The sequence below is a fragment of the Manacus candei genome, unplaced genomic scaffold, assembly GCF_025592945.1.
Source record: "Manacus candei isolate 608988 ecotype Guabito, Panama unplaced genomic scaffold, ASM2559294v1 h1tg000008l, whole genome shotgun sequence".
Taxonomy (NCBI): domain Eukaryota; kingdom Metazoa; phylum Chordata; class Aves; order Passeriformes; family Pipridae; genus Manacus; species Manacus candei.
The window spans coordinates 6,290,501-6,318,168 of NW_026138056.1; the positions used below are offsets into that span (position 1 = coordinate 6,290,501).

The window sequence follows — 27,668 nt, forward strand, 5'->3', positions numbered from 1 at the left end:
CCCATCAGCTAATGAACCCAGAATGAATCTTCTCCCAGTTTTTGAGGACAAACAAGTGATTGTGTACAGTACTGACTATACCAATTTACTGCCGTGTGAAACACATTTGGATGATTTCTGACTTAGAAAACTTACTGAGGTCTGAGGCCAACTTACACAGACCCAGGCACTTTCTTACACCCTCCACATGCTGCACATTCACTCAGTAAATTCTTACTGCTTTAAGAACAAAATGAAACAAGGATTCGGAGGTGGCAAGCTCTCTGCTTTGAAATTCAGTCTCACCTGAGCCTCATAAACACAATAAAATGGTAATGGAGGGGAACTTTAGAAACCATTTAGTCAGTGAGAAAAAAAGGGAAAAGGCATAGCTGTGTTAATGAATAATTCCTTCCTTCTTTTACAACTTCAAGAAAGCCAGTCTGGGGTTGAGTTTGTCTTAGAAAGATGGGAGTCTACGTGGGTTGTACCATTCTGGGATAAACTTAAGACATGCTGTGTAATTCTCATGAGCAATAAAGGAATATACAGCAGTCATAAAGAAACTAGTTGGCCTCATACAGAAACAAACATGTGAAACAAGAGCCTGAATATACATCAGGAAACCTAGAAGTAGTAAATTAATTAATGCCTTTGGGAGGAAAAAGTATGATGTTTCTAGAACGTACCACAGAGCAGAAGAGAGCTAAGAAACTGTGTGACACTGAACTCTGCCTAAAATATCCCCATGGGCAGTACTAAGGAGTCACAGAATCATAGAATCGCAGAATGGTTTGGGTTGGAAGGGACCTCAAAGGTCACCTTGTTCCAACCCCCCCCTGCCACGGGTGGGGATATCTTCCATTAGAACAGGTTGCTTAAAGTCAAATAATTCCAAGTTCTCTGCAGTAGGAAGAAAATGTATAAATACTTAAACAATGAAGAGGGTGTAAGAAAACTTGGGTCTTGGCCACTCTTACATCGTAGATAGAGTTGTCTGAAAGGAATTTGCTCTGTTCTGTGCAACGTTTTGTATCCAAGTATGTTTTTCTATGTGAGTAGCACAAACTTGAATGATGTACTGGTGATTTGGTGAGAGAATATGGAATCTTGATACAAGTGTTTCCTTTGCAAAACCCAACAGATAGTATGATCAGCAAAATGTTAGGTTCTCTGATCAACACTCCTCTCCATGAGCACAAAGGAGCCCAGTGGCACAGTGAAAAGTAGGGGAACCCCAGTACGGTACCCAGAGAAATGAGCTCCTCCCAGGACTGTCCCAGGACATCAAAAGCCCCTTGGCCAGCAGGTTGAGGGAGGGGATTCTGCTCCTCTACTCTGCCCTGGTGAGACCTGACCTGGAGTGCTGCATCCAGCTCTGGGGTCCCCAGCACAAGAAAGACATGGACCTGTTGGAGCAAGGCCAGAGGAGGCCACCAAGATGATCATAGGATAGAGCATCTCTCCCATGAGGAAAGGACGAGAGAATTGGGTTTGTTCAGCCTGGAAAAGAGAAGGCTCAGGGGTGACCTAATGGTGGCCTTCCAGTACCTAAAGGGAGCCTACAAGAAAGATGGAGAGAGACTTTTTACAAGGGCATGTAGTGTCAGGACAAGGGGGAATGGATTCAAACTAAAAGATAGTAGGTTTAAATTAGATATTAGGAGGAAGTTCTCTGCCATGGGGGTGGTGAGGCACTCGAACAGGTTGCCCAGAGAAGCTGTGGATGGCCCATCCATGGAGGTGTTCAAGGCCAGGCTAGATGGAGCTCTGAGCAAGCTGGTCTAGTGGAAGATGTCCCTGCCCATGGCAGAGGGGTTGGAACTAGGTGATCTTTAAGGTCCCTTCCAACCCAAATCATTCTATGATTCTGTGATTCTGTGGCAGCCATCACTGTGAATTATGTGGGTTACTGCCTACAGGAGTATGACACTCCTGGGACATAGGGGAAGAGCATTTTGTGATGGCACAAGACCAAAGGCAAAGAAAGGGAGGTTTGTCTGGGGAGTAACAAAGGCGGAGAAAAAGAAGGATAAGATAAAAGAGGCAGGTCAGCTGTAAATAGGTTGCTGGTCAGTAACACTTGTTTGGCTGTGCCCTGCAGGTACCTCATCACCATGGTCTGTCCTGTCTTCTCATTAAACTTCTACTGGGTGCCAAGTCCTCATGCTCTGCTCATGAGGGTGTAAGTGCCAGCCATCGCAGAGGGGACCACAGGTCATGAGGCTGGAGAGACTGGAGCGTGCCCGTGTTGTGTGGGTCTGTGTGTGGTTGCCAGCAAACACCAGGGCACACCAGCCAGCAGGATGAGGGGCTGCAGAGCAACCATAATTTTGGGAGGCATACTGGAGTGATCATAGATATATTATTAAAGATACAATCAGTGTACTTAAATTTATTTTTGAAGTATTAGATGTGAAATCCATTAAGTGTAGTAAAAGCAAGCCAGGAAGCCTAAGAAATGACAGGAAAGCAATGTCACATTATGACCACTGTACTCACTTTCTGCACAATGTCAGTGCTTCTGAAATTTAAGAGCAAAAGGTGAGGAAAAACAAAACAAAGAAACCCCAACAAACCAAACCCATAGCAACTGAACAAAAACTTTCTTTACTTTTAGAGAAAGAACAAAAGGTCTTCAACCCCTTTTCAGTCAGACCCCCAACACACTAGGGACTAGTATAACTCCTTACTGTATGAATTCCCTTTTTGCTTCCCTATACATTCAGTGTTTTACAATTCTGTCCCAAAGGACAGTGATAAAAGTGGCCAATGCTTTACCTGGAGAACATTCCTAGCTAAAAAAAAAGTTTTTAAAACATGTTCTTAACTATTCTAAATTACTTATGTAGGCGATGGTTTTCTGGTATCCAGATGCAGGTAAAATAATAGAGGCCAAAATAAATTATGATTTTTCCTGCAAAATGAGTAAGACTAAATAAATAACTTTCCAAAATTGTTAGATTTGTCAGAAAGAACATTCTGAGTAGTAATAAAATTCTATTTTATTCATTTATGTACAGAAAAAACCCTTGAAGCTAAACTTTTAGGTATGGGAAAAAAACTGATGAAGAGTTAATTCTCTGTATTCTTCCATCCATCTAGATCACTAAGTTTTATGCTTCCTGGTAACATTTCCCTGAGAAAATCTTGAGGAAAAAAACCCACAAGAACCAGTAATGTCTTTTTTATTAAAATACTCATCGTCATAAAATACACTGAATGTTGTTGCTGTATGACATTTGCGTACACACAACACTTACAGCAAACTCTAGACAGCATCAAGAATTACAAAAATAAGGCAAGCCCCAGAAGGTGTGCATCCTCACTACCTCCTCTCAGGCCACTACACATATAACCATGTTTACATTTATATGCCGTTCCCCACAGTGTTTTCTGGACACCTGTTGGGTCAGTCCTCCTGTCCCTCCTGCTCCCCTTGACTTGACCTCACAGTGAAAATTCTGATGATGAAAATGGAGGCGGTGTCAGATCCGTGGGGCAGCAGGTGCTGACAGAAACATCAGCGCTGTTTCTCCCCCAAGAAGATTTTGAGCTACCACAGTATTCCAAATAATTTAAGACTGCAAAAATCCAGAGTATGCTAATGACCTGCAGCAACGCTTGCTTACTATGTGTCTTCTATCTCGGTCAGGAATGATGATGCATCACCCTCCAGCTACAAACAGTCACAGCTACTCTAACATATTCTTCTCCATCCATTTTAAGAAACTCTAGCAGAAGAAAAGATAACATGAACTGTCAAATATAGGAGGAACAACTCCTCCATGATAAGCTAAGTTTTTCTATTCACGTCTATGACCTTTTATCACTTAATTGCAAGTTTAAAGTACAAAGACATTCCATTATCCACTAGTTCAAAACAATAACATTCATCTTTCAAGTACTGTTTTATAGGTGAAAAAGACACTGAAGAAAGTAACATCATTTAACAAGAGTAGATTTTTTTATTATTATTATTATTATTCATCTTATTGAAAGAACTGTATAATGAGAAAAATTAAAAAAAAAACATTCAGGCAAACTTTTCAACAAAATAAATGTAAAATGACTGCTTTCATTTGTACATGGTACAGATAGACAGGTGTGACTAGAAAACAGTTTAATCCCTCTAGACTGAGGTTAGAGAGAGAAAAATGAATAGTCAAATTCTTTTTTGTATGTGCATATGCATATATGCATAAAAAAAATTCAAGGAGTTAAAACCTACATCATTATAAATACCAAAAGCTGATCATTAACTACTCATAGACTTTATTCTTGTACTTAGTACCATTATCAGTGGAGCCCTTAACTGGGTCATAGTAACTGCCAACATATAAAAACTTTTACTTAGAAAAATGGACAATATTCTTAACTCAGAGCATTCTAACTTTGCCTTTGCAGATGCATATTCCCTTCTTCATTGACAAGATTTCATGGGGGAAAAAAAAATTAATAATAACATTTTGGAATAAATATTCTCAGCAAACTACTAAAAGGGAACATGCTTGCTGCCAGCTGCTCAGCTGTAACACTTGCTCATTCATGGAATTTCATTCTTCTTTATTCCTTCAGTCATTAAATCCATCATAACCTTTCATGTTTCCTTTACTGGACTGAATGTTCAGGGAGTAAGCAACCCTAGAGAACAGTGCAAAAGGCGGGAGATGCTACTGCACTTAACAGCTTTATTTTGGAATCTAAGAGAAGACTGAAAAAATTACTTTGCTTAACACATAAATTATGTAACATAAGCCCAAATGTACTTGCAATAGCAGGGCAAATGAAACTTGGAAGAAAAGTGTCCCTACATAGTGTTTTGTTGGGCGGCCCTTCTAAGAAGTTAGGATTTTATCCATGACAGCCCATGCATGGAAGAGAAAGCATGAATTTTTCTTTTTCCCCAAATACCACTTTCACAATAGAAAGCAAAGCTCAAAAACTGGAAGATCATAAAGTTAAAAAGCAAAACCAGAAACCAAACCCCCCCAAAAAGCTCCTAAAGAACAACCACCCCCCCTTCCAACCTAGCAGCCATTTATTTACTTGTTGAACTTAGATAATGGAAATCTCATTACCATATTCTTAATGTTTCCCTACTCTAACCTACAAGATATATTCTGAAAACCAGTACAGTCAATACTTTCAAATCAAAGGGAAACAATCAGAACAGCAATGATGAGCATGACTGTACCATTCGAGCAGAAATAAAGAAAAATAAGTTTTAAACATAGTTTTTAAACATCTACTAGTTAGCCTCGTTTATGTGAACTTAAAAAAAAAAAAAGAAAATAAAGTTTTCAGATTTTATACATCTTTTTTTTTCGACCAGGTGCATTTAATTGCAACCAGCAGGCACTCCACCAAAATGCGGTATTTGCAATCCCTGACTCTTTAACTGAGAGAGATTACTTTGGCCTTAGTATCACTATATTACAATTTTCCTGCTTCAAAACATGCAGTTCATACATTTTACAGTTTTGCTGCCATAGTCGATGCATTCTGGCCCGATACACTCACAGCAGGCGTTGTGAAACCACCGGTATTTGGAAGCTCCCATGGACTCGCAAGAGATCTTGCACTGATGTATTGACATGCAGTCATCAAAATACACCACAGTACACATGTGTTCTAAACCAAGAGGGGGGAAAAATTTGATTTTAAGGTCTTAAAATATTTTTAAAGGTTAGGTAAAAATTAATTGAATGCGCAGCTTTAGAAGTAGGATTGCAAATCAGCATGACTATGAGGCATAAGGAAAAAAAAGGTGACAGTAAAAGCAGAGAGGAGAGGCAGAGAGTCAAGGTACAACCTATCAGCTTCAAATTTTCAGCATCTACAACTCAACTTGTTGTCCGTTCTCCTTCTTCTTCTTACTTCTACAGTCACAGGCAAGAATGTTATTGGGTTTTGTCCCCCAGTTGTGAGGGATGCCTTCTAAAGCGTAAGGATGGGCTATGCCAAAATAATAAGCAGGCATGTGTCCTCTGAAGGTAATATGCTACCACGAAAAACCTCAGGTTTAGGTAAGTTATTTAAATAACACAAAACCCACTTATTTAGGTATAAATATTTCCTCCTCCCCCCTCCAAACTCCACAATACTCTTCAGCCATATTAAGCCACAAGTTGGAGACTCCTGTTTTCCTCAACATGAAACTGCACACTTTTTTCTTTTTTTTTTTAGCAACACCACCAGCTTTACCAAGATTAAGAAACCCCTTCTGCCTAAGTGTTGACTTCATGCTTTTAACATCCATGCAATTACTTCAAATGCCATGAAGTTTGGTGTTGCAACTTCAAACTGGAGCTGAGGAATTCATCGCAATTATAAAACAAAAACATTCCCCCCCCACCTCCCACTCCAGTCTAATTCCAATTCTCCAACTTTCTTCTGTGCTGACCGGGTGATTACACCACAAAACTTTGTTCATCCTCCAAAGGACTGTTACATAACCTTTACCCCCGCATAACTTGGTACATTTTGGGAAAATGGCAGCTGCCTGCAAACATGAACATCTCACTCGCACATGTCAGACCAACCTGTCAGCGGGAGAAGTCAACAGGCTTTCTAGCCTATTGCTACTTATGGTGCATCCAGTAGAAACATACTGATCCTATGTTCTGATGTGGATTAGAAAAATGTAATCCAAACATAAATGGTAAATCAAGACAGTGGATTTTTTGGGGTTTTTTTTGAATGATTATGGAGATATGAAGAAGGGTGAGTAACTGAAGGACTTTCAGAGCAGTGTAGTAGTTAACCACAGTGTTCCTTCAGTCTCTTATCTGTGATACCAGAACCTCCCCTTTAAAATATTGGTGCCCCATAGATTAGCAGCCTCAATAGTATGCATAACTCATGGCAAGCTCTGAAGGTGAGGTCCAAATCTGACTTGAGGCCAGGAAGGCCTCCATCACCTTACAAATCATCCGATCTATGCAGTCAGTTTCCCCAGTACCAACAATCTCCATGGTCCCCATGCTTTTTGGGCACATGACAAGGGATAACACAACATACAGGGAAGCAGCACAATGTACCCAACAGCTTTTCTGTGGATGCATCCTCCTCCTTGACATCTGGAAACCCTTCCTACCCCTTTCAGAACTGTCACTTGTTAAAACATATATGAGGGAACTCTGACCACTGTCAAACTATTTTGCAAGTACCAAAACAGCTGCAAGAGGGTCAGAGGATGTGCTGCCAGCCCACTGAAAGCAACAGAGTATTCACTGCCTTCATCACTTTCCAAACTGCTGTACACATCTTGCAGACACCATATACAGTGCAACAGGCAATAGGGATCTTAGGGAGGAAATGCAGACCCATGGCTGAAGCAGTTTCTGCTCCCAGAAAAGCTGTGCTGAGTAAAGCTGCAGTTGTCCAAGAAATCTTGCAGTACCTGAAGTACTGCTGGAAATGTCAATAAAATGCACTATGGCTGTGTAAGTCCTGTCCCATTCTTGGCATTTCTATTTCTATAAGCCTTCATAATAAAGCCTGAGGCACAGCAACCAGAAGAAGAGAGTTTTCAGAGAACAAAACCTCTGCCTAAAACCAACCAACATATCTACAGCTTCAAGTAAGTAAAATTTATTCACAAAGGGGGGGACAAAAGAGCTAAATAGAAGCATATGCTAAGGTACCACGTGCACAGAGTGATAGGAATACACCTAAAGCACTCAGCCAAAGCTGAAAAGTAGTAGGGAGATGCAGCCACCACACCCAGAGGCCAGAGAGCAGCTCCATCTTTTATAGAGAATGCACAAGGACTTGGTAATGTTTTATCACCAGTGGCAAAAAGCTCAGATTGTCAGGATCCCAAGAAGGACCCATTCCCAGGAGGCCTAGACATTTTCAGAAATCTGTTCCTGTCACTCATCACAGGAGGTTTTCAGTGGAAGGGTAGGGGTGAGAAAGTAGAGGCAAGTCTCCAGGCAACATTCCTCATGTCCTTTCAGTCATCTAGTTCAGTGCTGGGGTGCAAGCACAGGAACTTTACAGAAGCCTCTGTAGGACATTACTCCTACAATTTATACCCTCTTGTTTAATCTCATTTCACTCTATTGATACCTTTTTAGTAGTTTTCTATTGAAACTTTACTACCTTATTACCTTAATATACCTTATTCATGTATTCCGTATGTAGGGTCAGTCCTAGAAGGTGTCAGCTGGAGGCACAGAGCCTCTACTTCCAAACAGGCAATCCTGGCTGATCCAGAAATATTTCTTCCTGCAAAATCAGCTTTTGAGATGCCATCCACCTGACTGACCTAGCCTCTGGATCAGCCTGAGAAAGCAAAATGACTTACGGCTATCTCTGGATAGCAGTGAAACAGCTCTTTAAAGGAAGCAGAGTCCTCTCCAAAGGATTGCCAGAAGTGCCCACTGCTATCTATTGATCACTGCACTCCAATTTGCAACACACAAGGGAAAGCCCATGGGAGGTCAGGAAAGCTGTGCACACTCTGAGGTGTGAGAGCTGCTTCCAGCACTTACAGGCTGTCTTCACATCAGAGAATGTCCAGTCCCCTCTGTGTAAGGAGACATCTGTGTTCACCTTCACGTCAACCTCATCTGTGACAGCCTTGTCAGTGTTAGCACTGGTTGAGAAGTCCTGGTGAAGCCCAGTTCATCAGTTAATGCCTGTTGAAACTTGAAATAAACTTCCTGGGTAAGAAGAACCTGTGATTTCCAGGATGTAAAGATCAATGGCACTGAACTGAGAGACTGAAGACATCTCTCAGGGTAAATGAGGCCGGAGGAGCAGCAGCACCTGGCCCTCAACTCTGACAAAACCAGGTGACATCAGTCAGAGAGACCGGTCTCCTTAACCACTCTTGCAGGACCAAAACAGGAACCAAAGCCAGAACTCTACCTTATTACAGTGGCAGCAGCAACCAAGGACATTAATCTTGACTAACTGGAGAGTGGAGAAGAAAGTTTATTTCCATCTGCACACAAGCCAAGAGGATTAGGTCCTAGAGGACCAGTACAAAAACACCGTGAAGGGGAGAGAGTAGACTGTACATGGCAGACCAGAGCCAGCAGTAGGCCTGTCTGGTTCCCAGCAGCTCTTGTGAGCAGCTGGAGGACATGCTCCAGTATATGCTATCAAACTGCTTCTGAAGTCTCACTCACTGAGAGACTTCCCAGGTCTGAACGAGTCAGATCGGGCAGGGTGAACTTTGTTCGTCATGGGACACTACTGGTCCCCTCCTCAGCAGCCTCTGTGTCCATGCAGAGGTTGAATTACTGAAAGCAGGAGAGTTCCTCATCTTAAGTATTAAATTCCGCTTTATAGGCTGAAGAAACAGAGTTACATAGGGGAAAAAATACATACCTAGAGGTTCAGCTGGGACCCCAGAGTGTTTAAACTGTTTCACAACCTAATTACAGACTCATCACTTGGCTCCCTCAGCGTAGATAAAAACAATGTTACTTAGTGCAGTAACAGCTTTCTCATTTGCATTTTGCCAATCTTCACACACTAAGGGCCACAAACTACTGCTGTGGGGTGAGGGAAGGATGCAGCAGCAAACATTTTTTTTCCAAAACATGCATTTCTCAGTCTTTTTCCCCTCACAATTCATACTCAGTGAAGGGTTGTGTAGGAGAAACAACAATCAAGTCTAAATTAAAAATGATCAAAAGAAACTATCAAGCTTTGCTAAAACTGTCTGTACTGGTGTAATATGGAGGAATTTAGCAACTCAGAATATCAAACAATTCAGTTATTGTAAGTTAAGGAGAAATACCTACCTATAGGTTGAACAAACCTTCCCAGTGAATGACAATTTGCTCGCTGTATGTGACCTTTGAATTTAAACATGCTATGTAACTTCAGCTGTCTGCTGGTCAGTTTATTGGTAGCTCTAAAAGTTCTTTAAAAAGGTAACTATCCATCCAGCTGTCATACCATTTTATCATAGAATGGCTTGGGTTGGAAGAGACCTTAAAGATCATCTAATTCCAACCCCTGTTCCATGGCAGGGGACATCTTCCACAAAAAAAAACCCCCAACAACTAGTCAAGAGCAGTAGTGGGAAAGGAGGAAAGAGAGAATGAGGAGATCAATTGAGATAATCTACTAGCTTTGGACAAGTCAATTTTATGTCAATCAGAACTTATAAAAAGAAACATTTCTACAGATGCCACTTTACTGGATTTCTAGCTCTCCTCTATGTGGCTTGCACTGAAGGGAAGCAGAAATGCAGAGCAGACACTATCCTCTGTGTCACCAAGCAGTGTAAGTCAGAAACCCGTAATTACAACGCAGATTTCGTTTTATCAATTGCCAAAAGATTATCTAGTTCCCCTCTCTCTCTTGCCAACATCCTGTCATCATCTGAAACAACTAAGCTTATTTAAACATCTGAACTCACACTTTAGAGCTCTGAGGGTATCAGCTAAAAGTAAAGCAAAATGAATAAAGTACAAATGTAGCTCTACATTAATACTCATCACAATCCTCTCTGAAGTAGTGGCACAAGTGCCAGAAACAACTGATACAAAGATCTACAGCGGCTCCAGCAGCGCACACATGACTGTGGCAGCTAAAACATTAAAAGTCAATTCACAGGAGGAAAGGGAAGACACTCATTAAGAAAATAACGGGGAAGTTCAAAGTCTGTTGGCTGGGCTCACAATAGGCTGGGGTGAGAAAGGAATGCTTTATATCCTACCACCCCCCTCCTCCTGGATCTACAGACACCTTCTGGGGGCTGGTGGCTTCACGCCACTCAGGCACAAAGCTCGTGGATTCCCGTGGCTGGTGCTGCTTTTCCTGGACCTCACCCAGAACTGCACTGAGCAAATCTGGCACCCTGGGACAGCTTAATGGCAATCCCTGCATGAACATGTGCTGAAATTAAAATCAGAGCTGTGTTACACAACATGCGACAAGAGGTACTTATAAGCAGAGCCCTTCCAAATTTTGGGATGTATTCTAGAAGATAGTACAGAGACTACTGTCCCCCTACCAAGATCTACCTCTCATTAGCCCCTCTCCCTTTACACGCCACGCAATAGGCTGCTGCCAGCACACCATGTTGGAGTGAAGCATGCAAGGAGCCACAAAGTGGAGGAGACACAGCACTGTAAAGAAAGCACAAGGCATCTGTGTTTCTGCTCACAGGAATATTCTTTCAAATCCCTGACTGTCACAGCCCTGAAGACAACTGCTGAGCGAGTCACCTTAAGGACATCTCCCTTTGCAAGATCTGCCTTTAAGCAGCACTTATGAGGAGAAGGAAAGGTTAAAGAGATGGTCTGTTTCTCCCACTGCAGGGTATGCTTGTATTTACTGCCACTGAGCACACATACATACACACACACAGACCCACCCTCTCTTTCAGTGGTTCTTCTAACATTTACTAGCTTGTTAAACCACAGTGACCCAGTTGTGTGACTGAACTTTGCATGGGCAGAAGCCATCAGGCTCCAGCAACTTCCTAGGCTCCCTTGCTGTGCCCGTGCTGACAAGGCTCTTTACCCTATGACCTACTACCCCTCCACTTTTCGATTCCTGCTTCCCCAATGAACCCATCAAAATGTATTAAAAACAATGCCACCCCATGGCTCACATAACACTCCATACAATTCCCCAGTTGTCTTGCCTCCACCATAATAAATGTTAAACTGACCAAGCCAGGAGCTAATTTTTCTTTACACCTTCTCTGTTCTCAGTGCTCAAATAATTCATGTTTTTGCAAGCGAAGTTTAATATGACTTGTGAGAAAGCAGGTCACTACAAAGTTATCTACATTGTGACCAAGAAAAGAGACTCCTCAATAAGTTTACATATTTATCAAAGTATAGGATGTGAAAAGTAATTTTCTACCTTTTCTAGTTCTTCACTGGCCACTAAGATGGAGGAGGCAAAGCCAATGATTACAAGAACAGCTCTGACATTTATTTCTGTTTTAAGTTCCTGTTGCGGCCTGAAAGGCAGTGGCATTTGTTAACTATTTCCAAATATAAGTAAATATAACTGTTGTTTTTGGACTGTCATCATTCCAGTGAAAGCTCTCTCAGCCTAATCTCTAAAGCATTCTTAGTAAATGAAATGAAGGAGACTTTTGACTAAGAAAAAACTGCAGTGTTATGTATTTGTGTTGTTAAACTCAAAACTGCTCCACACCCTTGAGATGCAATTCAAATTCCAAGTTTAATCCAAAACTATCATTAGCCCATCCTGTTGGTATGGTAGTAAAGGACGGCCATCTGGGCTGCAGTACCTAAGTACAGTGGGATATATTCAAGACTGTACTAAACATAATTTTTTTCCTCCAAGTATAATTTGCAACTTTAAGTACTGTAGTGTTTGCACACGGGGCTTTTTGAGGCTTGCCGTTTTACATGGCTTTTTACATCACTCTCCAACAATGGTGAGCAAGCATTTTAATAACATCAAAGACATATGAATGAGATGCTTTCTGACCATCTGGTTTCCCCGTTCTGGAATTAATTTATTTTTCTAACGTGCCTTAACCAAAGGAAATTAGAGAAGTTGCCATTACGGTTCCATTTAATCAACAGCAGTCCTACTCAGAAACACAACTAGGTCAAAGGTTCACCTCGGCATGGAAAAGCAGCACGTCCATTAATTAGGGTATCTTTTATTGATAGGATAAAAGAGGCATCACAACTGCAACATATGGGGTTACGAACATTCAAAGTGTGTGTTGGGAAGGAAGCATAGCATTAATTACACTAATAAAACAAATCAGATGCTCTTTTTCCCCTATTAAGCAGCAATTTCATTATGAATTGTTTATGAGGTTCTTTTAAGTGTGATGTAATTATTTGCAGGGAAAAAATGTTTCAGGTTCAGTATGGAAACCAAGAAACAGAGTGTTTTTCTCAAGCCACCTTTCATACTACCTCAAACTTCTCATCTTCCCCCTCAGCAAACACTATTCTGAAGTCTGTCCTCTAAACTGGAGGTAATCTGTCACTTATCCTTCCTCAGTCTTTATCTTACTTAGGTTTACTATTAATCCTGCATTTTGTACAAACCGTCATTCTAAAGATTTCAAGTTATGCCAGCTCAGGTGAAAGCAATAAACAACTACTCCAGACAGTCACATGCCATAAGCTGTTATTTCTCAAACCTCTGAAACCATGTTTCAGTTGCCTGCCTCTGCACTGCTACATCATTTGGATTCAGGTTCTGGTCTGTCCCATCTCCTAACTACAGGGAACTGCTTCCAGGTCAAAGAACGCACCTTGCCAGTGCACATGAAGTAACATGAACAAACTGCCTCATGCCACAGGAGGAAATACAGAGATAAACTCACGTGGTTCAGTGTCTCCTAAGATCATCAGTCACTTTAACACCATCTTCCATGTTCCTCAACATTTTTCCTCACTCCTTTTGTTACGTTATCCTCAAAATTAGGCTGAATCTTTCACACTTTTTTACAGGAAAAGAAGAAGTGAGCACAGAGAAGCACAGAATATGCACTGAGAAGGCTCCTGGAAGAAATGAGAGGAAATGCTAGGAATTTAGACACTACACTCATTACCTTTGTCACTAGAGTAAGGTGTGTGGACGTTGTTGTTTGGAACAGAGACATTCTGATGCTGTGGCTGATTCACTGTTTCTAAAAAAGAAACGAGGTTCTCATGGTGTGACAGCTCTTCTGCCACAGGGAAGGAAACAATATTCCAGTTCAGCTGAGTATCCCCTTCTGTCAGTGCCCGGAAAAGGGAAGGAATTGGTTCATGCAACTCCTCGACAGTGCTCTTGGATGTTGGTGGTGTGTCACTGTAATTGCGAGGATTGCACATACCTGCAGATGAACAAAACAGTAAGTTACATGAAACTCTCTAACCTCTTATTCTTTAAACAGGCAGATATTTAGAAAATTAAAATTGCCTTTTTTTTTTTTCTGAACAGAACAGAACCCTTTTGTATATACCCCACTCTTAACCCGATAGCAGAAAACCACCAAATACAGCAGGATGAACTTCCCATAATGGCAGGTTTCAGATCTCTCAGACTTCCACAACACACACCTGTGACTTGTGAAAAGAAAAACCTCTTCTAAACAGCACTTTGCTTCCCCTGTAATGCTAGTATTACAGCTTAGAAAATAAAGAGTTCAATGGAAGGTTTGTTTTCCCTGGGAGAAGAGACAAAGCAAAGTATAATCAATCCTAGCATAAATCTGGAATGAAAGCTTAGGACTGAACAAAGGTAGTATCTTGACAAGTCCTGAGGTACACGAAACTTTTGATCACAATTCAAGTATTCCATCTCACGTGCTGCAGCAGTGCACTAGATCATTTTAGTCGTCTGCCAGAGATGCAAAGATCACTATCAGGAGGGAGCATGAGTCTGAATTACTTTACCTGTGTAGAGACAGCGGAGATGAACCTCGTTTCACAACTTATCTGGAGGGGTCACTACAGGCAAAATGCTTATTTCCGGGTTACTCCTTCTTTATTTTTCAATGTCTTCTGCAGTCTCTTTTTTGAAACCTTGTAATCTTTTTTTTTTTGTTGTTTTGCCAGTTTCTACAAAATGTTTTTGTGATATGCAATGCCAGTGCCAGTTTTTCATTAACCGTTTAAACACTAACATGTCTAGCCATGAAACTGATTGAAACTTGATTTAATCCAAATATTGAAACAACCAAGATTAAAAAGAAAAGTTGTATCTGCATAGGTACTTAAGCCCAGGAGCCAATAAAAAAAACTCTATTAGAAGTCACCTGGCAAGAGGCAGACAAATGCATTTTCCTCACGTACATCTGGATATTGTTTGGGTATTTTAACCGACACAGTTTTAGACAGCTACAGCTGCAAAGCACACCAATTCTTGAAGTGTAAAAGTGATATGGGACATAAATGTTCAAAGTCTACCTCCCCACACAACCAGAGAAACACTTCCTAGCCTGTAGATCCACTAGGACTCCAGCTTCAGAAATAACTGTGTTTGACTAGAGCCTTATAGAAACCCACAATCTTCTCAACCTAAGTAGGTGGATTTCCATAATGAACAAAGCAGAGGGAAGTTTGTCCATGATGATTAGCATGAGATCTGGCAAATCTTAAGCAAGTGGTTAGTATTACCAGCATTTAATAATAGGAACACCACGAGACAGTTTGCTCCTACAAAAAGGTGAGCCAAGTACTGGGTAGGAAAAAAAAAATAAGCCTCCCTTCCAAACAAGATCAGGTCACATTAAAAAGTAATTCCACTTACACAAACTTCCTACTGTAAATGATTATTTTCCTACTCCTCTCAACTGGGTTTGTTCTTCATGGACCTTCCTGGACTTATTGCTTTAACAAAAAGTTTCTATCCCTGCATTATCACCTTTTAGTAAGCACTAATATTAACCATACTTTAGTAGGCACTGTATTAACCATATAATTCTAATAAAGGATGCCCACTTGAAAATCAATTAGGAAGCTATCAAAGCAGGTAAGAGTTTTATACAGATACATGGAGGGATGTATAATTTAGTTGGTGTCATTGTATTAATGTTGTGAAATGGAAACCAGTGAGCCTTTCCAGAAGCTCCTTCTGTCAGGTTGGATTCAGAAAATAAATTTCATTGATAAGAAGGACACACAGGGAAAAAAAAAATCCTGCAGAAGGTGCACAAGTTTGTGTGCATATCAATACAGTATGAAAATATTATCTTAAGATGGCACCAAGAAACCATCACTCATGGTTTAATGGGTAAATGCTCACCCACAAAGATCCTTCCCTCTTACTGTTTTTAAAAGCATTTCATTATAATAGTCATATTTTAAATAGGAATTATTATAAAATAGCAGCTTTGGCTAAAATGAAAATAAAGTTTAACTTATGAGCAACTGGTAAGGATGAAACATGTCTACACTACTGCTTTGGAATGGATGAGAAGATGCAGAAATAGGCTACTGAAATGATGGAAGCAGACAGGCCTTTACAAGAGGGACTAAAAGAGCTTAACTCAAAGGAAAGAGAGACCTGTTGCTGTTCCCTTTCCTCCAGTGTCTTTTTCCCTGTCTGAGAAGGGAGAGAACATCCACACAAAATATGAGGGCATCAACTGAGCATCTCTAAAGTAGGTAGGGTAGGGTAGGAGGTAATTCCTAACCTCAGGGCAGACATGACCTGAAAGACACAAAATCTATCTGCTTTTACATTAGACATGATCAGCTTATAAAGAAACTTAAATATCAGCTCAAGTATCATCAAAGAACTGTCTCTAGGAAGCCAGCCATGCTTTCCTGTTTGCCTATTTGAATAAGGCTACAGCAAGGATGACCCTACACTGAAGAGAAGAATAGGATCATGCCATAGAAACAATGAGATCTGAGACACCCACAGGACCATCAGGAGATGTTTTAGTTTATTCAGTGTTTGGAAACTGAACCTGAAACCTTGTTAACTCCTCTCCTGGAAAATACTATGAGGAAGAACAGCAGAACAGTGAGCCATCTGCAGATTTATAAAAAAAGTTTGTGTGTGGACTTCACTTTTTTACTTCACAATCCCAAGAGGTAGGTTGTTCCTCTCCCTAGAGACTGGCACACAAGCCTTGCTTGCTACAGCAGATGATGGTTCTACACCAGGGAAATAACCTACTATCCTACTCCTCGTCGCTATGACTGAAGATGACAACAGCGCACTTCAATACTGCATTACGAAAAATTTGATGACCCTGGAAGGGCAAAGGGGAAAAAAAGGGGATATATATGTAGATACATATTTCACTTCTTAAGGAGCCCAAGATCAAACAGAAAAAACAGACTCTAAGGCCTCTTTCTAAATGCATTCTCCACAGGTGCAGTATATCCTTCACAGGTGTAGGGGCTGAAAACACTTTATGCCACTGGGAAGAATCACACATGTACAGGACCATGCCACCCCACTGCTTACTGAAAGACAGTAAAGCAAAGCTAAGCTAGCCAGAACCAAGCAAAAAAGGGGATGTCAGGAAGCAGATTCACATCATTCTGGAACAGGAGAAGCAATAGACTGCACTGAAAATGGGCATTTTGACACTAATAACCTTCATGAATTCAGAGAAAACCCACCAGGAAAAGCTGAGAGCAGGTACAACACTCAAGATGCATCCCTTTCATGGAAGCCAAGATTTTGAGTGGCATCACAGGAAGACTTACAGCAACCACAGGAGGATGAAGCTTTAATTAAACTTAAATCATAAGACAGAACATACAGTCTCCTTAAGCAGGAGCAGCATCCACTTGTAAATGGGCACTCTGAACACCACCTTTTAGTAGCAATGTGTTCTTGTTAAGACTATCATCTAGTCCTACAGTAAGACCTTGTCTGTTTCTTTTTTACCCTCCACAAAGAGGTCTTTTTTCAAGAATGGTGAAAACACTGGGCTGTGCCTATTTACTACTAGTCCCAGCTCAAACCTAAAACTGCCCCTGTGTGGTACCTGTCAATACACTTTGCAGGTAGAAACCTTCACACAGCATCCAACCCCACGAAGCAGGCACTGTCTAGTTTCCTCAAGGTGACAATTCAAAATGGAGTTTTTTGTTAGAGAGTGTCAGCTATGATGACATTAACGAGGCAAAACCTGGACTACTGCCACCTCCCACTCCACAGAGCAGATACAGCCTTCAAATGTTGGATCTCCACAGTAATTTATTCTGTACCCACAAAATGAGCTGTAAAATGTTTAAAGCACAGATGCTGTCACAATGTTTTACTTCTATTTTAAGACTGTGAGCTCAGCATGTGGCAGGAGAAACCAATGTAAAAAAAAAGAAGAAAATTAAAAAAAAAAAGGCAAACTTACCAACGCAGTCACAGCACTCATCCCAAAGTGTGCCCAGGCAGAGCATGCACTCCTTACAGCAGGAACAGTTTCCTTCCCCAGGGCGGCACTGACACAGCTCCTGGAAACAACAAGCATTCATTACACTGCAGCAATCCCAGATGCAAAAGAACTACACAACAGAGCAATTCTTCCTCAAGCCGCAACTCCAATTAGGGCATTAAAAAAGCTTAGTGCACTAATACAGTGAGTAAACGGTAAAACAGCTCCAGCCAAAGAGGAGATCTGAGCCTACAAAAGGATCTTTTGCAAGTTTGCCCCCCCCTTTTTTTTTTAAAGGTGACATTCTGAAGACAAATCTGAAGTCAGCATTTAAAAGCAAAAAAAATCCTATTCATGGGAAAGGCGTGTGCCCTTCTGTGTATGCCTGAATCTACAAGTTCTTTGGATGTTCTTCCCATCACAACTAGAAATTCAAAGAGGGGTGTTTCTTTATGTATAAATAGTGAGCCCACATTATAATTTAGTCAAAAAAGAAAGTTACTATAAGCCTGACATGCATACTCAGGATATACACGATATCTACCATCCCGTCTATGCATGGATTCTAAAAGGAACTTACTTAGTTAAGTCATTCGATAATGGGATTTTCTGCATCTCTGAATGCCTGTTACACACTCCATTTGCAATGGTCTCCATTTGCAATATTAGTGACCAGATTACTCCTGCCCCAGGTCCAGCTAATTAATTTTTGCTATTATGAAAACAACCCTATGCTTCCTCCCCTCAAACCGACACCTTGGGATATTTCCAAGACTTCTAGAGACTCTAGAAAGTGAAGTGGCATACACACATATTTTTCTTTAATTTTTCTTTTATTAAGCTAAAAAGGTGGAAAGGGTATGGAAGCAAAAAGACATCTTCATACTACCTAAACCCAAAGGCACTGGTTTAGCAGTCCTGGTGGAGATATACAGTGGTGGACCTCAAAGCATGGAAATAGCCTACGTGGATGAAGGAAATTTAAAAACCAGGCGGTCTCCTTCCCTCTAGTTTAAATCCATACTCGTAATTCCAGTTTGGCCAAAAGATTGTGGCTACATGACAATAATTCACACACTTGAATTACATCATAGTGTGAAACACGGACAGCCAAGAAGTCACTTTGGTTATCCTGTCTAAGAATTTGGTTTTGATGACGTCTGTCTAACTATCATGTTACATACAATTGGTGAGAAAATAAAATCCCATTACTGGAAACACTGACCATGGGATCCTTCCCACCCCTGTCTTTACTGGAAGGGCTATCGGCAAATCTCTGCTACGCACCAGGCGGGGGGAGAAGACAATGCCCATCCCCACTCTTTGATCCCATTCTCCAGAGACAGGGGAGGGACACACTGCAGTGTGGTCAGGAGACGCACATGGACAGGAGGGAAGGGCAGGAAAGTGGTTTGGTTTGAAATTCTCCTATCCTGGAGTCACCACCCATGGTTCCACCTCTGGTAACCACAGCTGAGTCAGGGACACCACTCCTTACAGGTAGACACCCACATCACCCGTTAAGTGTGGTTTCTTTTTGAAGCACCTTGGGAAGAAGCTGATGAGACAAAATTCCATTTTTTTGTTTGCAACTGTTAATAAGCCTCAAGTAGCAGAGAAAGGAGGCATATTTATACCAAGTGTCAGGAGTATGTTTGCTAGGCAAGGCAAGGCACAGATATGCACCTGATTGTGTACAACCCCTGTTCTCTCCTTAATCTGCAAAACTGGCAATTGCAAACATCTGGGGCCTGTTCAGTTGCACAGGGATCACCCCTTGCTCACACCAGCTCGCAGGGGCCCACAGAAGACCAAGAAGTGCATTTCGAATGGTGAGGCCAGAAGGCTGGGGACAGGCCTTCGGAATACAGCAAATGAAGCTGCAAAGCTCCCAGTTCTGGATTAAAACTGAACAAACACCAAAATGTGCTGCAGACATGCTACAATTTACTAATGCAGTATAAATCCATTGATTCCTTATTATTCCACTCACTTCACCCCAGATCCCAAATCTTCTTGAAGCCAGAAAAGAAACCAAATTCACCTACTACTGCTTGTGCTACGTAATGCTGAGAAACACTGTCACCTGCATAGTTTAATGTGAATTGTTTGCCCTGCTGACTGATCAAGAGTGAACTCCTGCTCCACACACATTTCTGCAATATGCACACTTTGTAAGTATTGAATTTTTACTTACAGAGAGGAAAACTACCAAGGTTTTTTACTTTTTCATCCTCAAAATTAATGAATGGCACCTATTAATATGCTGTTTCCAAGAGAAAGATGAAAACAAGGCTCATTAATAAAATATACACATTTTTCCACAAGAGGAAACACCACAAACTTAGAAAGATGACTTATGTGAAAGAATGATGTGTTTCTAAAATATTTATCTTACTGTTCAATAAACAGATTTTGTCAGTCTTTAGAATAAAAAGCTTGAATAAAACAACTTTAAAAATAACCACGAGTACTGTTACCTTGGCCAGAGAATAATATTAATATATATTAGCATTAAAAATATCCTATTTATTTATTCTTCAACAGTAAAACCGGGCAAACAACTTTATACTTATTAAAACATCCACAAGCCAGGACGTGGGAGGAGGCAATTCTCCATAAACTATTACATGTAACACATGAATTGAAGCCAGAAAATTCACTGAACTTGTTTCAGTTTTATAGAAGAGTGTTCTCCAAGAATTAAATGTAACTTTAATTCTGCACTTGCAACATATTAACAAAAAATTCTGCTTAGCATCTGTATGCGTGAGCACTGTCTTGGGGATAGCGTCATTACACCTACCAGTATTTTAAGAAGTTTGTTTTTATAGGAAGGGCTTATGAGCAATGTAATTTTTTTTTTAATTATTATTTATTTATTTCAGACTTGGAGGGAGACGAGGGAAGAAAGAACAATCTAATTAATTAGTCTTCCACCTCTTCAAGGCAAAAACTGTATGTTCTCTCATATATGTGTTTGCACATACATGGTTTCCTTAACCACTTTTTGAGTCCTTCTGCCTGACTCATCCACACTGGATACTGGTACAGGATACATCTTTGCAAAAGAATGCTTACATGAGACGTGGGTGAAGAGAGGCAGAATGAGAAACGTTCCTTCTTGATAGCTGGGGGTGGTGAGGTGTCAGTCAAGAAAATATTACTCATAAGTCAGCTTGGCAAATCTGCAAGCTGAACTACTGAGGGTGCATTGGAGAATCTATTTTGCTAGGCAAGAAATAAAGCCTCACAGTCTAAAAATACAGCATTAAATAGGAAGCAGGCATGTTTGTACAATAAATATACTTCTGTCCCAGAGAGCAAAAAAAGGTTTCTACAAGAGATTTAACATCTGCATTTTGGAGATGCTTTCTTGGAATGACAGAGACTATTTTCTTAGTGCAGGGAGAAGCAGGACCTGAAGGCATTGGAAATATCTCCGCAAACTGGAAGAGGGAGTGCAAGAAAAAGAGCTAGCTTTTTTTTCCTAGAACAGTTTAATAACAGAAAATCTCCTGGAAGCAAACCAGCCAGAGCTGTTTTGTTAACCCAACTGCGTTACGTACATACACGCTGAAAGCAATTTTTAGATGCCTAAGCCCTGAAGTTAAGGAGTGGCATTTATTTCATACCACAGGGCTAAAAAGTCTTGGAAATCCTTTCAGGCTGACAAGTTTGTACACACAATTAATAGGAGGCAAAGAAGACAAAGACAAAAAGAGATTTTAAATCAGAACAACACTGCACCAGCTGAGGTGGCTGCAGGTATGTGGCATTGGGGAGAGAAAACCCTGAAAAACAATCCCTCCTCAGAAGGATCGGAAATCCATGCCTGAATTACTGCTGTGTGTTTCCCACACACAGCAGTAGTTTAAAGAACTGTTGCAGATGAGAGAGCAAAGCTCAGCTTCCTGCCCAGCATGGACATCCCACCCCAGCCTGACTCCTGCAGGTAGCTCTGTGCCGCAAGAACCAACCTGGGACTCGCCTCAAATCCATTTGCTATGAACAGTTGTGGGAACGTCCCATCCTAGAAGTTTCTGCCTTCAAGGACTTCCTCCATGTTGCAAGGACACAATACATGCCTCTACTCTGCCCAGCGAGTGTAACTGGCCTTTTCATCTTCTCCACACATGGAAACAACCCACGCTTCCAAGTCAACAACAGATGTGCCACAGTAAATACTGCAACACGCACATTGTGTGCAGCCAGGGCTCAGTGGCCCACCTGAAAAACGAGGCAACAGCCATTTATTGACTCCGACACCCCAATCTCATCTTCACAGGAAGGAGCTATGTCCAGAGCCTTCAAAGGAACTAACTTTGTGGACCCACTCACTGCACTCCCAAGTCTTCTCACAACTCCTTCAACAACTACAGGAAACCACAGTTTCTTTGTGAAGGCTGAACTTATGCAGAGAGATGCCTCAAGCTATTTTCTTACAGTTCTTTGCTTACAGAAAAAAGAGAAACACCAATGAAGCTAGAGCCTCAACATGCAAAGGGAAAGCTGAATCCATGTGAGTTGTTGATCTCATGCACTGTTCTGGATCTAACAAAATAAATATTTATGTAGGGACCACCCTTAAGCAGAGCAGCTTTTAAGGAGTGGCAGTAATGACTGTAGTGACTTCTAGCCATGCTGGCAAAAATATTTATGTTAACCGTATGCTTTTTGAGAGAGCACGTTTCTTGTCTCATTATGTCACCGGGACAGACAGCCTCGCTTTCTGTGCACAGATGCAGATGACAAACATCCACAAGTTGTTTGCTCTCCCAGTTGTCTCCAAGTGGCATTATCTTGGTATCAAGACATGGATTTTGCTGAATTTGAACAGTGATAAAAGTCAGTGAAGGAAAAACGTCACGTGATAGCCAAGCAACCTCGCTAAACACAGTATTTTATTTTTAAGTTCAGACTTTTCCAGAAGAGTTTAGAGGGGGAAAAATACATAGATATAGTCTACTGGCATACTTCTCCAGGAAATAACATGCACTTCAAATAGCAGTGCAGTGCTTCTGCCACAACCCTGCTGAAGATTTAAAACAAACAAACAAACAAAAAAAGGCAAGAAGAAAGATGACAATTGCTTTAAGTCAAAGCTTTAGGATACTTCATATCCACAATCAGACTAGTCTGACCTGATCTGTTCTTCTGTAAAGAATGAATACTGACTGGTAAGTCAGGCCTGTTTGCAGGAAGACAGCAGCCAGACAGTGGAAATGAACAGTGTAATTCCCCTGCAATAGCACACAACTCACATGGCCTGGGCTACTTCAGGGTCTTAGAGAATTGCATATGATTTGGATTTTAGGGAAATGCTTTAAAAAGGGACTCCACATCACCTGTACAAAGTAAGAGGGAACACACCTACCAGTGATCTCTCTGCATGCACAGGGCTCTGTTGTCACAGAGATGCCAACATAATCCAAGTTGTGTGCACAACTGATAAGCACAGTTGTATGAGCCACCCCCATGCAGTGCTGAGTCTCAGCCATTTATTGACAGCTGAGTAAGGACTCCAGTAGCACTAACTTCGCTCCTCCTGGGCTGTACTTTATTCAGACTAGCTCATAAAAATAAAGTCTAAATGTTGTTTGTCTCAAACGTGACTGGATAAAAAATGATTACTTGGGAAGGAGATGTCTGTGCTTTAATGGATGGTGGACTCCCATCACTGGCACCAGAAAAGGAGACACTACATCTTCCCTGTTCTCCCTTTTGCTTACAGAGAAATAAGTAGCAGACCAACAGCTTCCAGGACCAAAATCCAGCATCTGGACCAACAGTTTTCCCCTGAATCAATAAATCTGTAGCATTTACTATTTAAGTGCCTTGTACATCCAATGCCATACTTAGCATGTTACTTCCTAAAGATTTCAATCCTAGAGGTGATTTTAAAAAATGCAAGAGAAGGGACTTACAAGCACATCAGTTTGTCACAGTGCACAATGTCCAACACGCCAACAAAACCACTGGTGTTCTGTTTGAAAGGGTAAAAATCAGAAGCCTCTTTCTTGCTCCTGTATTTAACAACCCCACAGACTGTGGTGGGGCTAGAAAAAGCAGATTTTTTTTATATATATTTAAAGCAATGACAGTGCAGAAGCCAGAGAGTTCAGCCTACAGTCAGCCTTTGTTCCATGGAATGGATTTGTGAATCTGGCAAGTATTTTTATTTGTAAACCAGGCAAATTTTAAACGGAAGTCAATAAAATGAAGTAAACATGGAAATGCCTCAGGCCACTTCTGCACCTCTTTTTAGGCTGTGACCATGCATTTACAGTAAGCATTAGCAAGTTACTGCCATATGACATTTGTGCTCTCTGCTATTGTTTTTCCAATCTACAAAGAGGCAGAAGGAAACAGTTTCTTTTAAAGAAGCTGCAGCTGACCACATGAAGCCTCCTTTTCTTCAATCTGGAGTTAAGAAGAGTGCTCTGTATACCATATAAATAAATACTTGGTAGTTATCAGAACTGCTTGCCCTTTTGCTCTGCTGCACACCATACCCCTTAACTCCTGCTCTAAGAAGAACAATCTGGTCTCAGTCTGTTTTTTTCACTGCAGACAGACACACAGTGTGAGTCAAAAGCAGCATCTGGATTTGAGTTTAACATCCATTTCCTACCAGTTCAACTCATAAGTATTTGGCTTGGTTTTTAGGCATCTTTTAATTGACTGTACAAACCTGATGTTATAGAGATCATGAGGCATCAACTCCTGGACCCTCTGCCTGAGATTTAAGGAAGTGGACAAATTGCAAGTTAAGGGGAACATCTCAGACAGATATGGGAAGACTATAAGCTTTGAACATTTGAACTTCTGGTATTGCAGATAATCCCCTTTAAAAATGACTGTTTCTCACAGCAACTCTTCTAATAAAATGTCTGTTTCAAATTGCTGCTTATTCATAATAATCACTAATAAAGAAGAAAGAGATTGAAAACTAACAGTGTAACTCCTAGTGGCATCTACACAATAACCCAGCAACCATTGTCCTTGGCTTGAAAAAGTTTCCATTATAAAAAAGACACATGCCCACATAAAGATGCACTTGGTATCATCTATCTCTATAAAATAAATGGTTGTTAATCTGCACTTTATATGGGCAAGAGACCAAATTAACTTCTTTAAAGAGGCACTACTTAATATAAAATACCACTTATTTGTATCACTGGATCTTTTCAAGACACAGCTTTGGAACTGTTTCTTGAACACTCAAAAGCAAAGAAAGGAAACACGACTTTACCTGTATCAGGCATTTACTGACGTCGCTGGCACAGAGAGCCTTATTGCAGCCTGTTGACGACTGGATCCACAGCAGGAACAGAAGGACAGTGACCGTGGGCGCCGTGACGTACTGTGACCTCATGTTTCCTGCAGGTGAGCAATTTTCACAAGTACTTGAACCAGCACTAAAATAAAAACTAGCAACTGAAAAGGTTATTGGAACACAAGCTAAATCCTACTTCCCTTCCCCCCTTGCAATTCGTTCAATAAAGATGAGTATTTTAAAAAAAGGTCAAATTGGGGTGCTTATAACAACAAACCCAGCCCCTCCTCCACCAGCTAATTTGTTAATGAAAAGCTTTCTGCTATTGCCACAAATTTAAGGTGAACAATCTCAAGTTTGCAATATCAAATATGATACCCTATAAGCAGCAATGCTAAAAAAATGCCTCAGATGAGAAAACCCACCAATGAAGACCTAACTCTGTAAGTACCTAAAGCAGACAGATTGGTTTCATGTAGTATCTTCTCAGGCTACAGGTACACACAGGTGTCTAGGACATTCAGCACCGTTTTACGACAAGGTAAGTTGCCCTGCGATCTTTAATGCAGACAGGCAGCTGTTTTCACACTGACAGTCAGATGTCACATAGGCTTTCAACTCAATCACAAAGTTGTTAACTTCTTTTTTTTCTTAAAAAAATACAGACAGCAACATTAAAAAAGAAAAAAGTATCAGACACTTTGAACAACACAACTTTCAAGAGCCACGCAAGTGACTGAAGCCAACGAGCATCTGCTACTTCAAACAGACAGAGGAACTGGGTTTGTTCAAAGCATTCCACCTTTCTCCCTTTGTGAAATCCCAGCCTATCGGCAGGTGGTATTTGTGACAAATGTATCACGATTAGCAGCGTGCCACTGAGTTTTTCCTTGTGCTTAGCATTTGAACTCAGTCAAAAGTGGACCTTATTGCACTAGGCATTGTACCAATACATAATAAAAGGCAGCCCATGTTTGGGCAAGCTTACAGTGAGCCTGTATTGTTCTCCTAAGACAGAAAAAAATGCTAATGGGGCACTGGATTTCTTTCTTTTGGTATCTAGAAATGTTCTTATGTTTTATGAATTAAAACCCCCAACAATTGCTCAGTGAGCAATATCCAAACACAAAAATGTAGAAAACCAAGCCAACACGTGAAGAAGGCACGATCTGGACATTTAAGGCCTGCGTTCGATTAGTCTTTCTTACAATGGTTATTAAATGCCTGTGAACCTCGCTGTGCTGGGCACACTGCCATCTGTACCCAAGCAGGGCTGGGGGGACCCCCCTGCAAGGCCGGGGGCACGCACGGAGAACACGGGATCTCTCCACTCAGCTGGGGGTCACCGCTCAGCCTTCCAGCTACCCGGAGTCAAGAAAGTTTCCTTCCAGCGGGAGCCGCCGGCCCAGACCCGGCGGGAGCCAAGGCAAGCACGCTGCTTGGTGAGAGGAGGGATCCCGGCGCGCTCCCCCGCATCCCGCACCGACCAGGGGCTGCGTCACATAAAGAGTCCGGCGGAGCGGGGCCGGAGCGATGCCATGTCCCCGCGCACCCGCTCGGATGCGCTGCCGTCCCCGGTGCCCGCTCCCCGGCCTCCCCCCGCCGCTCCAGTTCCGTTTCGCCCACCGCCGCTTCCCCCCAGACTTTCATCCGGCGTGGCGTCCCGCTGGAGGGGTACCCCTGCCGGCCGCCCCTCCGCTCCCGCAGCCCATCCTGGCGGCACCGGCTCAGCATCGCTCTCCCTCACGGCCGGGATCGCTCCCGGGGCGGAAAACACCCGAAACCGTCCTCCGGCCGACCGACCCGCGCTCGGCTCCCGAGAGGCCCGGGCCCCAAAGATGGCACTACCAGGGGCCGGGAGGCCGGTGACAGGGAGGGGGATGTGGGAGAACACCCCCCGCCGAAGCGGCCCGGGGCAGGCGGGGCCCCGCAAGGGGAGCGGGTCGCCTCCTCCTCCTCCTCCGGCAGGCAGGCAGGCAGCACGGCGGCCGCGCCGAGCCGCACCGAAACTTTCCTGCCACAAAGCAGCAGCCACGGCTCCACAGCTGCCGCCTCCTCCTCCTCCTCCTCCTCCCCGGCCACCGGCTCCATCCCCCCGCGCCCCCCGCCCGCTCCCCCGGCGGCGCTCACCGGGCGGCGCCGCGGGCCGAGCACCTCGCGCTCCGCAGGCGGCTCTCGCTGCTCCGGAGGCGGCGGCGGCGGCAGCAACCCCGCGGCTCGTCCCACTGCTCCCCCCTCGGCCGCAGGCAGCGCGGAGGCGGCGGCCTCGCATCATCGCCCCGCCTCGGGGCACCGTCAGGCGCCGGGACCCTCCCCCCGGGACCCTCCGCCCCGGCGGGCGGCGGCTGCGCGGAGCCGGGCGGGAGAAGGAGGAGGTTCGGGGGCCGGTGGATGGAGCTGCGCGCCAGACCGTGCCTAGCGGGACGGGACCGGGGGGTACACGGCCAGGCGCCTGCCTCGGAGGGGCTTCTTCCCCGCAGAACAACCCCCCGCAACCCGAGTGCGGGCAGGGAGGAACTCGAGGGTCCTGTAGCCAGGGGAGGCAGGCCGGGGGAGCCGGGGCGAGAGGAGCGGGCGCGGGGGTCTCGCCGAGAGGCTGCGGAGGGG

At 42.6% G+C, this 27,668-nt stretch overlaps 1 protein-coding gene across 3 annotated transcripts; it reads right to left on the reverse strand.

The window, feature by feature from the left end:
- Window positions 1-4,110: 4,110 nt before the first annotated feature.
- TWSG1 (twisted gastrulation BMP signaling modulator 1) lies at window positions 4,111-27,466 on the reverse strand. 3 transcript variants are annotated; one of them, XM_051773996.1, is made up of 6 exons: window positions 27,192-27,274; window positions 25,513-25,711; window positions 25,038-25,165; window positions 17,762-17,861; window positions 13,511-13,777; window positions 4,111-5,613 (listed from the first exon to the last, which is right to left on the reverse strand). In XM_051773996.1, exons 3-6 carry the CDS (start codon window positions 25,158-25,160, stop codon window positions 5,432-5,434), a joined length of 672 nt encoding a protein of 223 aa, XP_051629956.1. In that variant the 5' UTR covers window positions 25,161-25,165; window positions 25,513-25,711; window positions 27,192-27,274; the 3' UTR covers window positions 4,111-5,431. The 3 variants fall into 3 exon arrangements, with proteins under 3 accessions (XP_051629956.1, XP_051629949.1, XP_051629965.1); XM_051773989.1 differs by lacking the exon at window positions 25,513-25,711 and having other exon boundaries at window positions 27,192-27,466; XM_051774005.1 differs by lacking the exon at window positions 25,513-25,711 and having other exon boundaries at window positions 25,038-25,215; window positions 27,192-27,259.
- Between the last annotated feature and the right edge of the window lie 202 nt (window positions 27,467-27,668).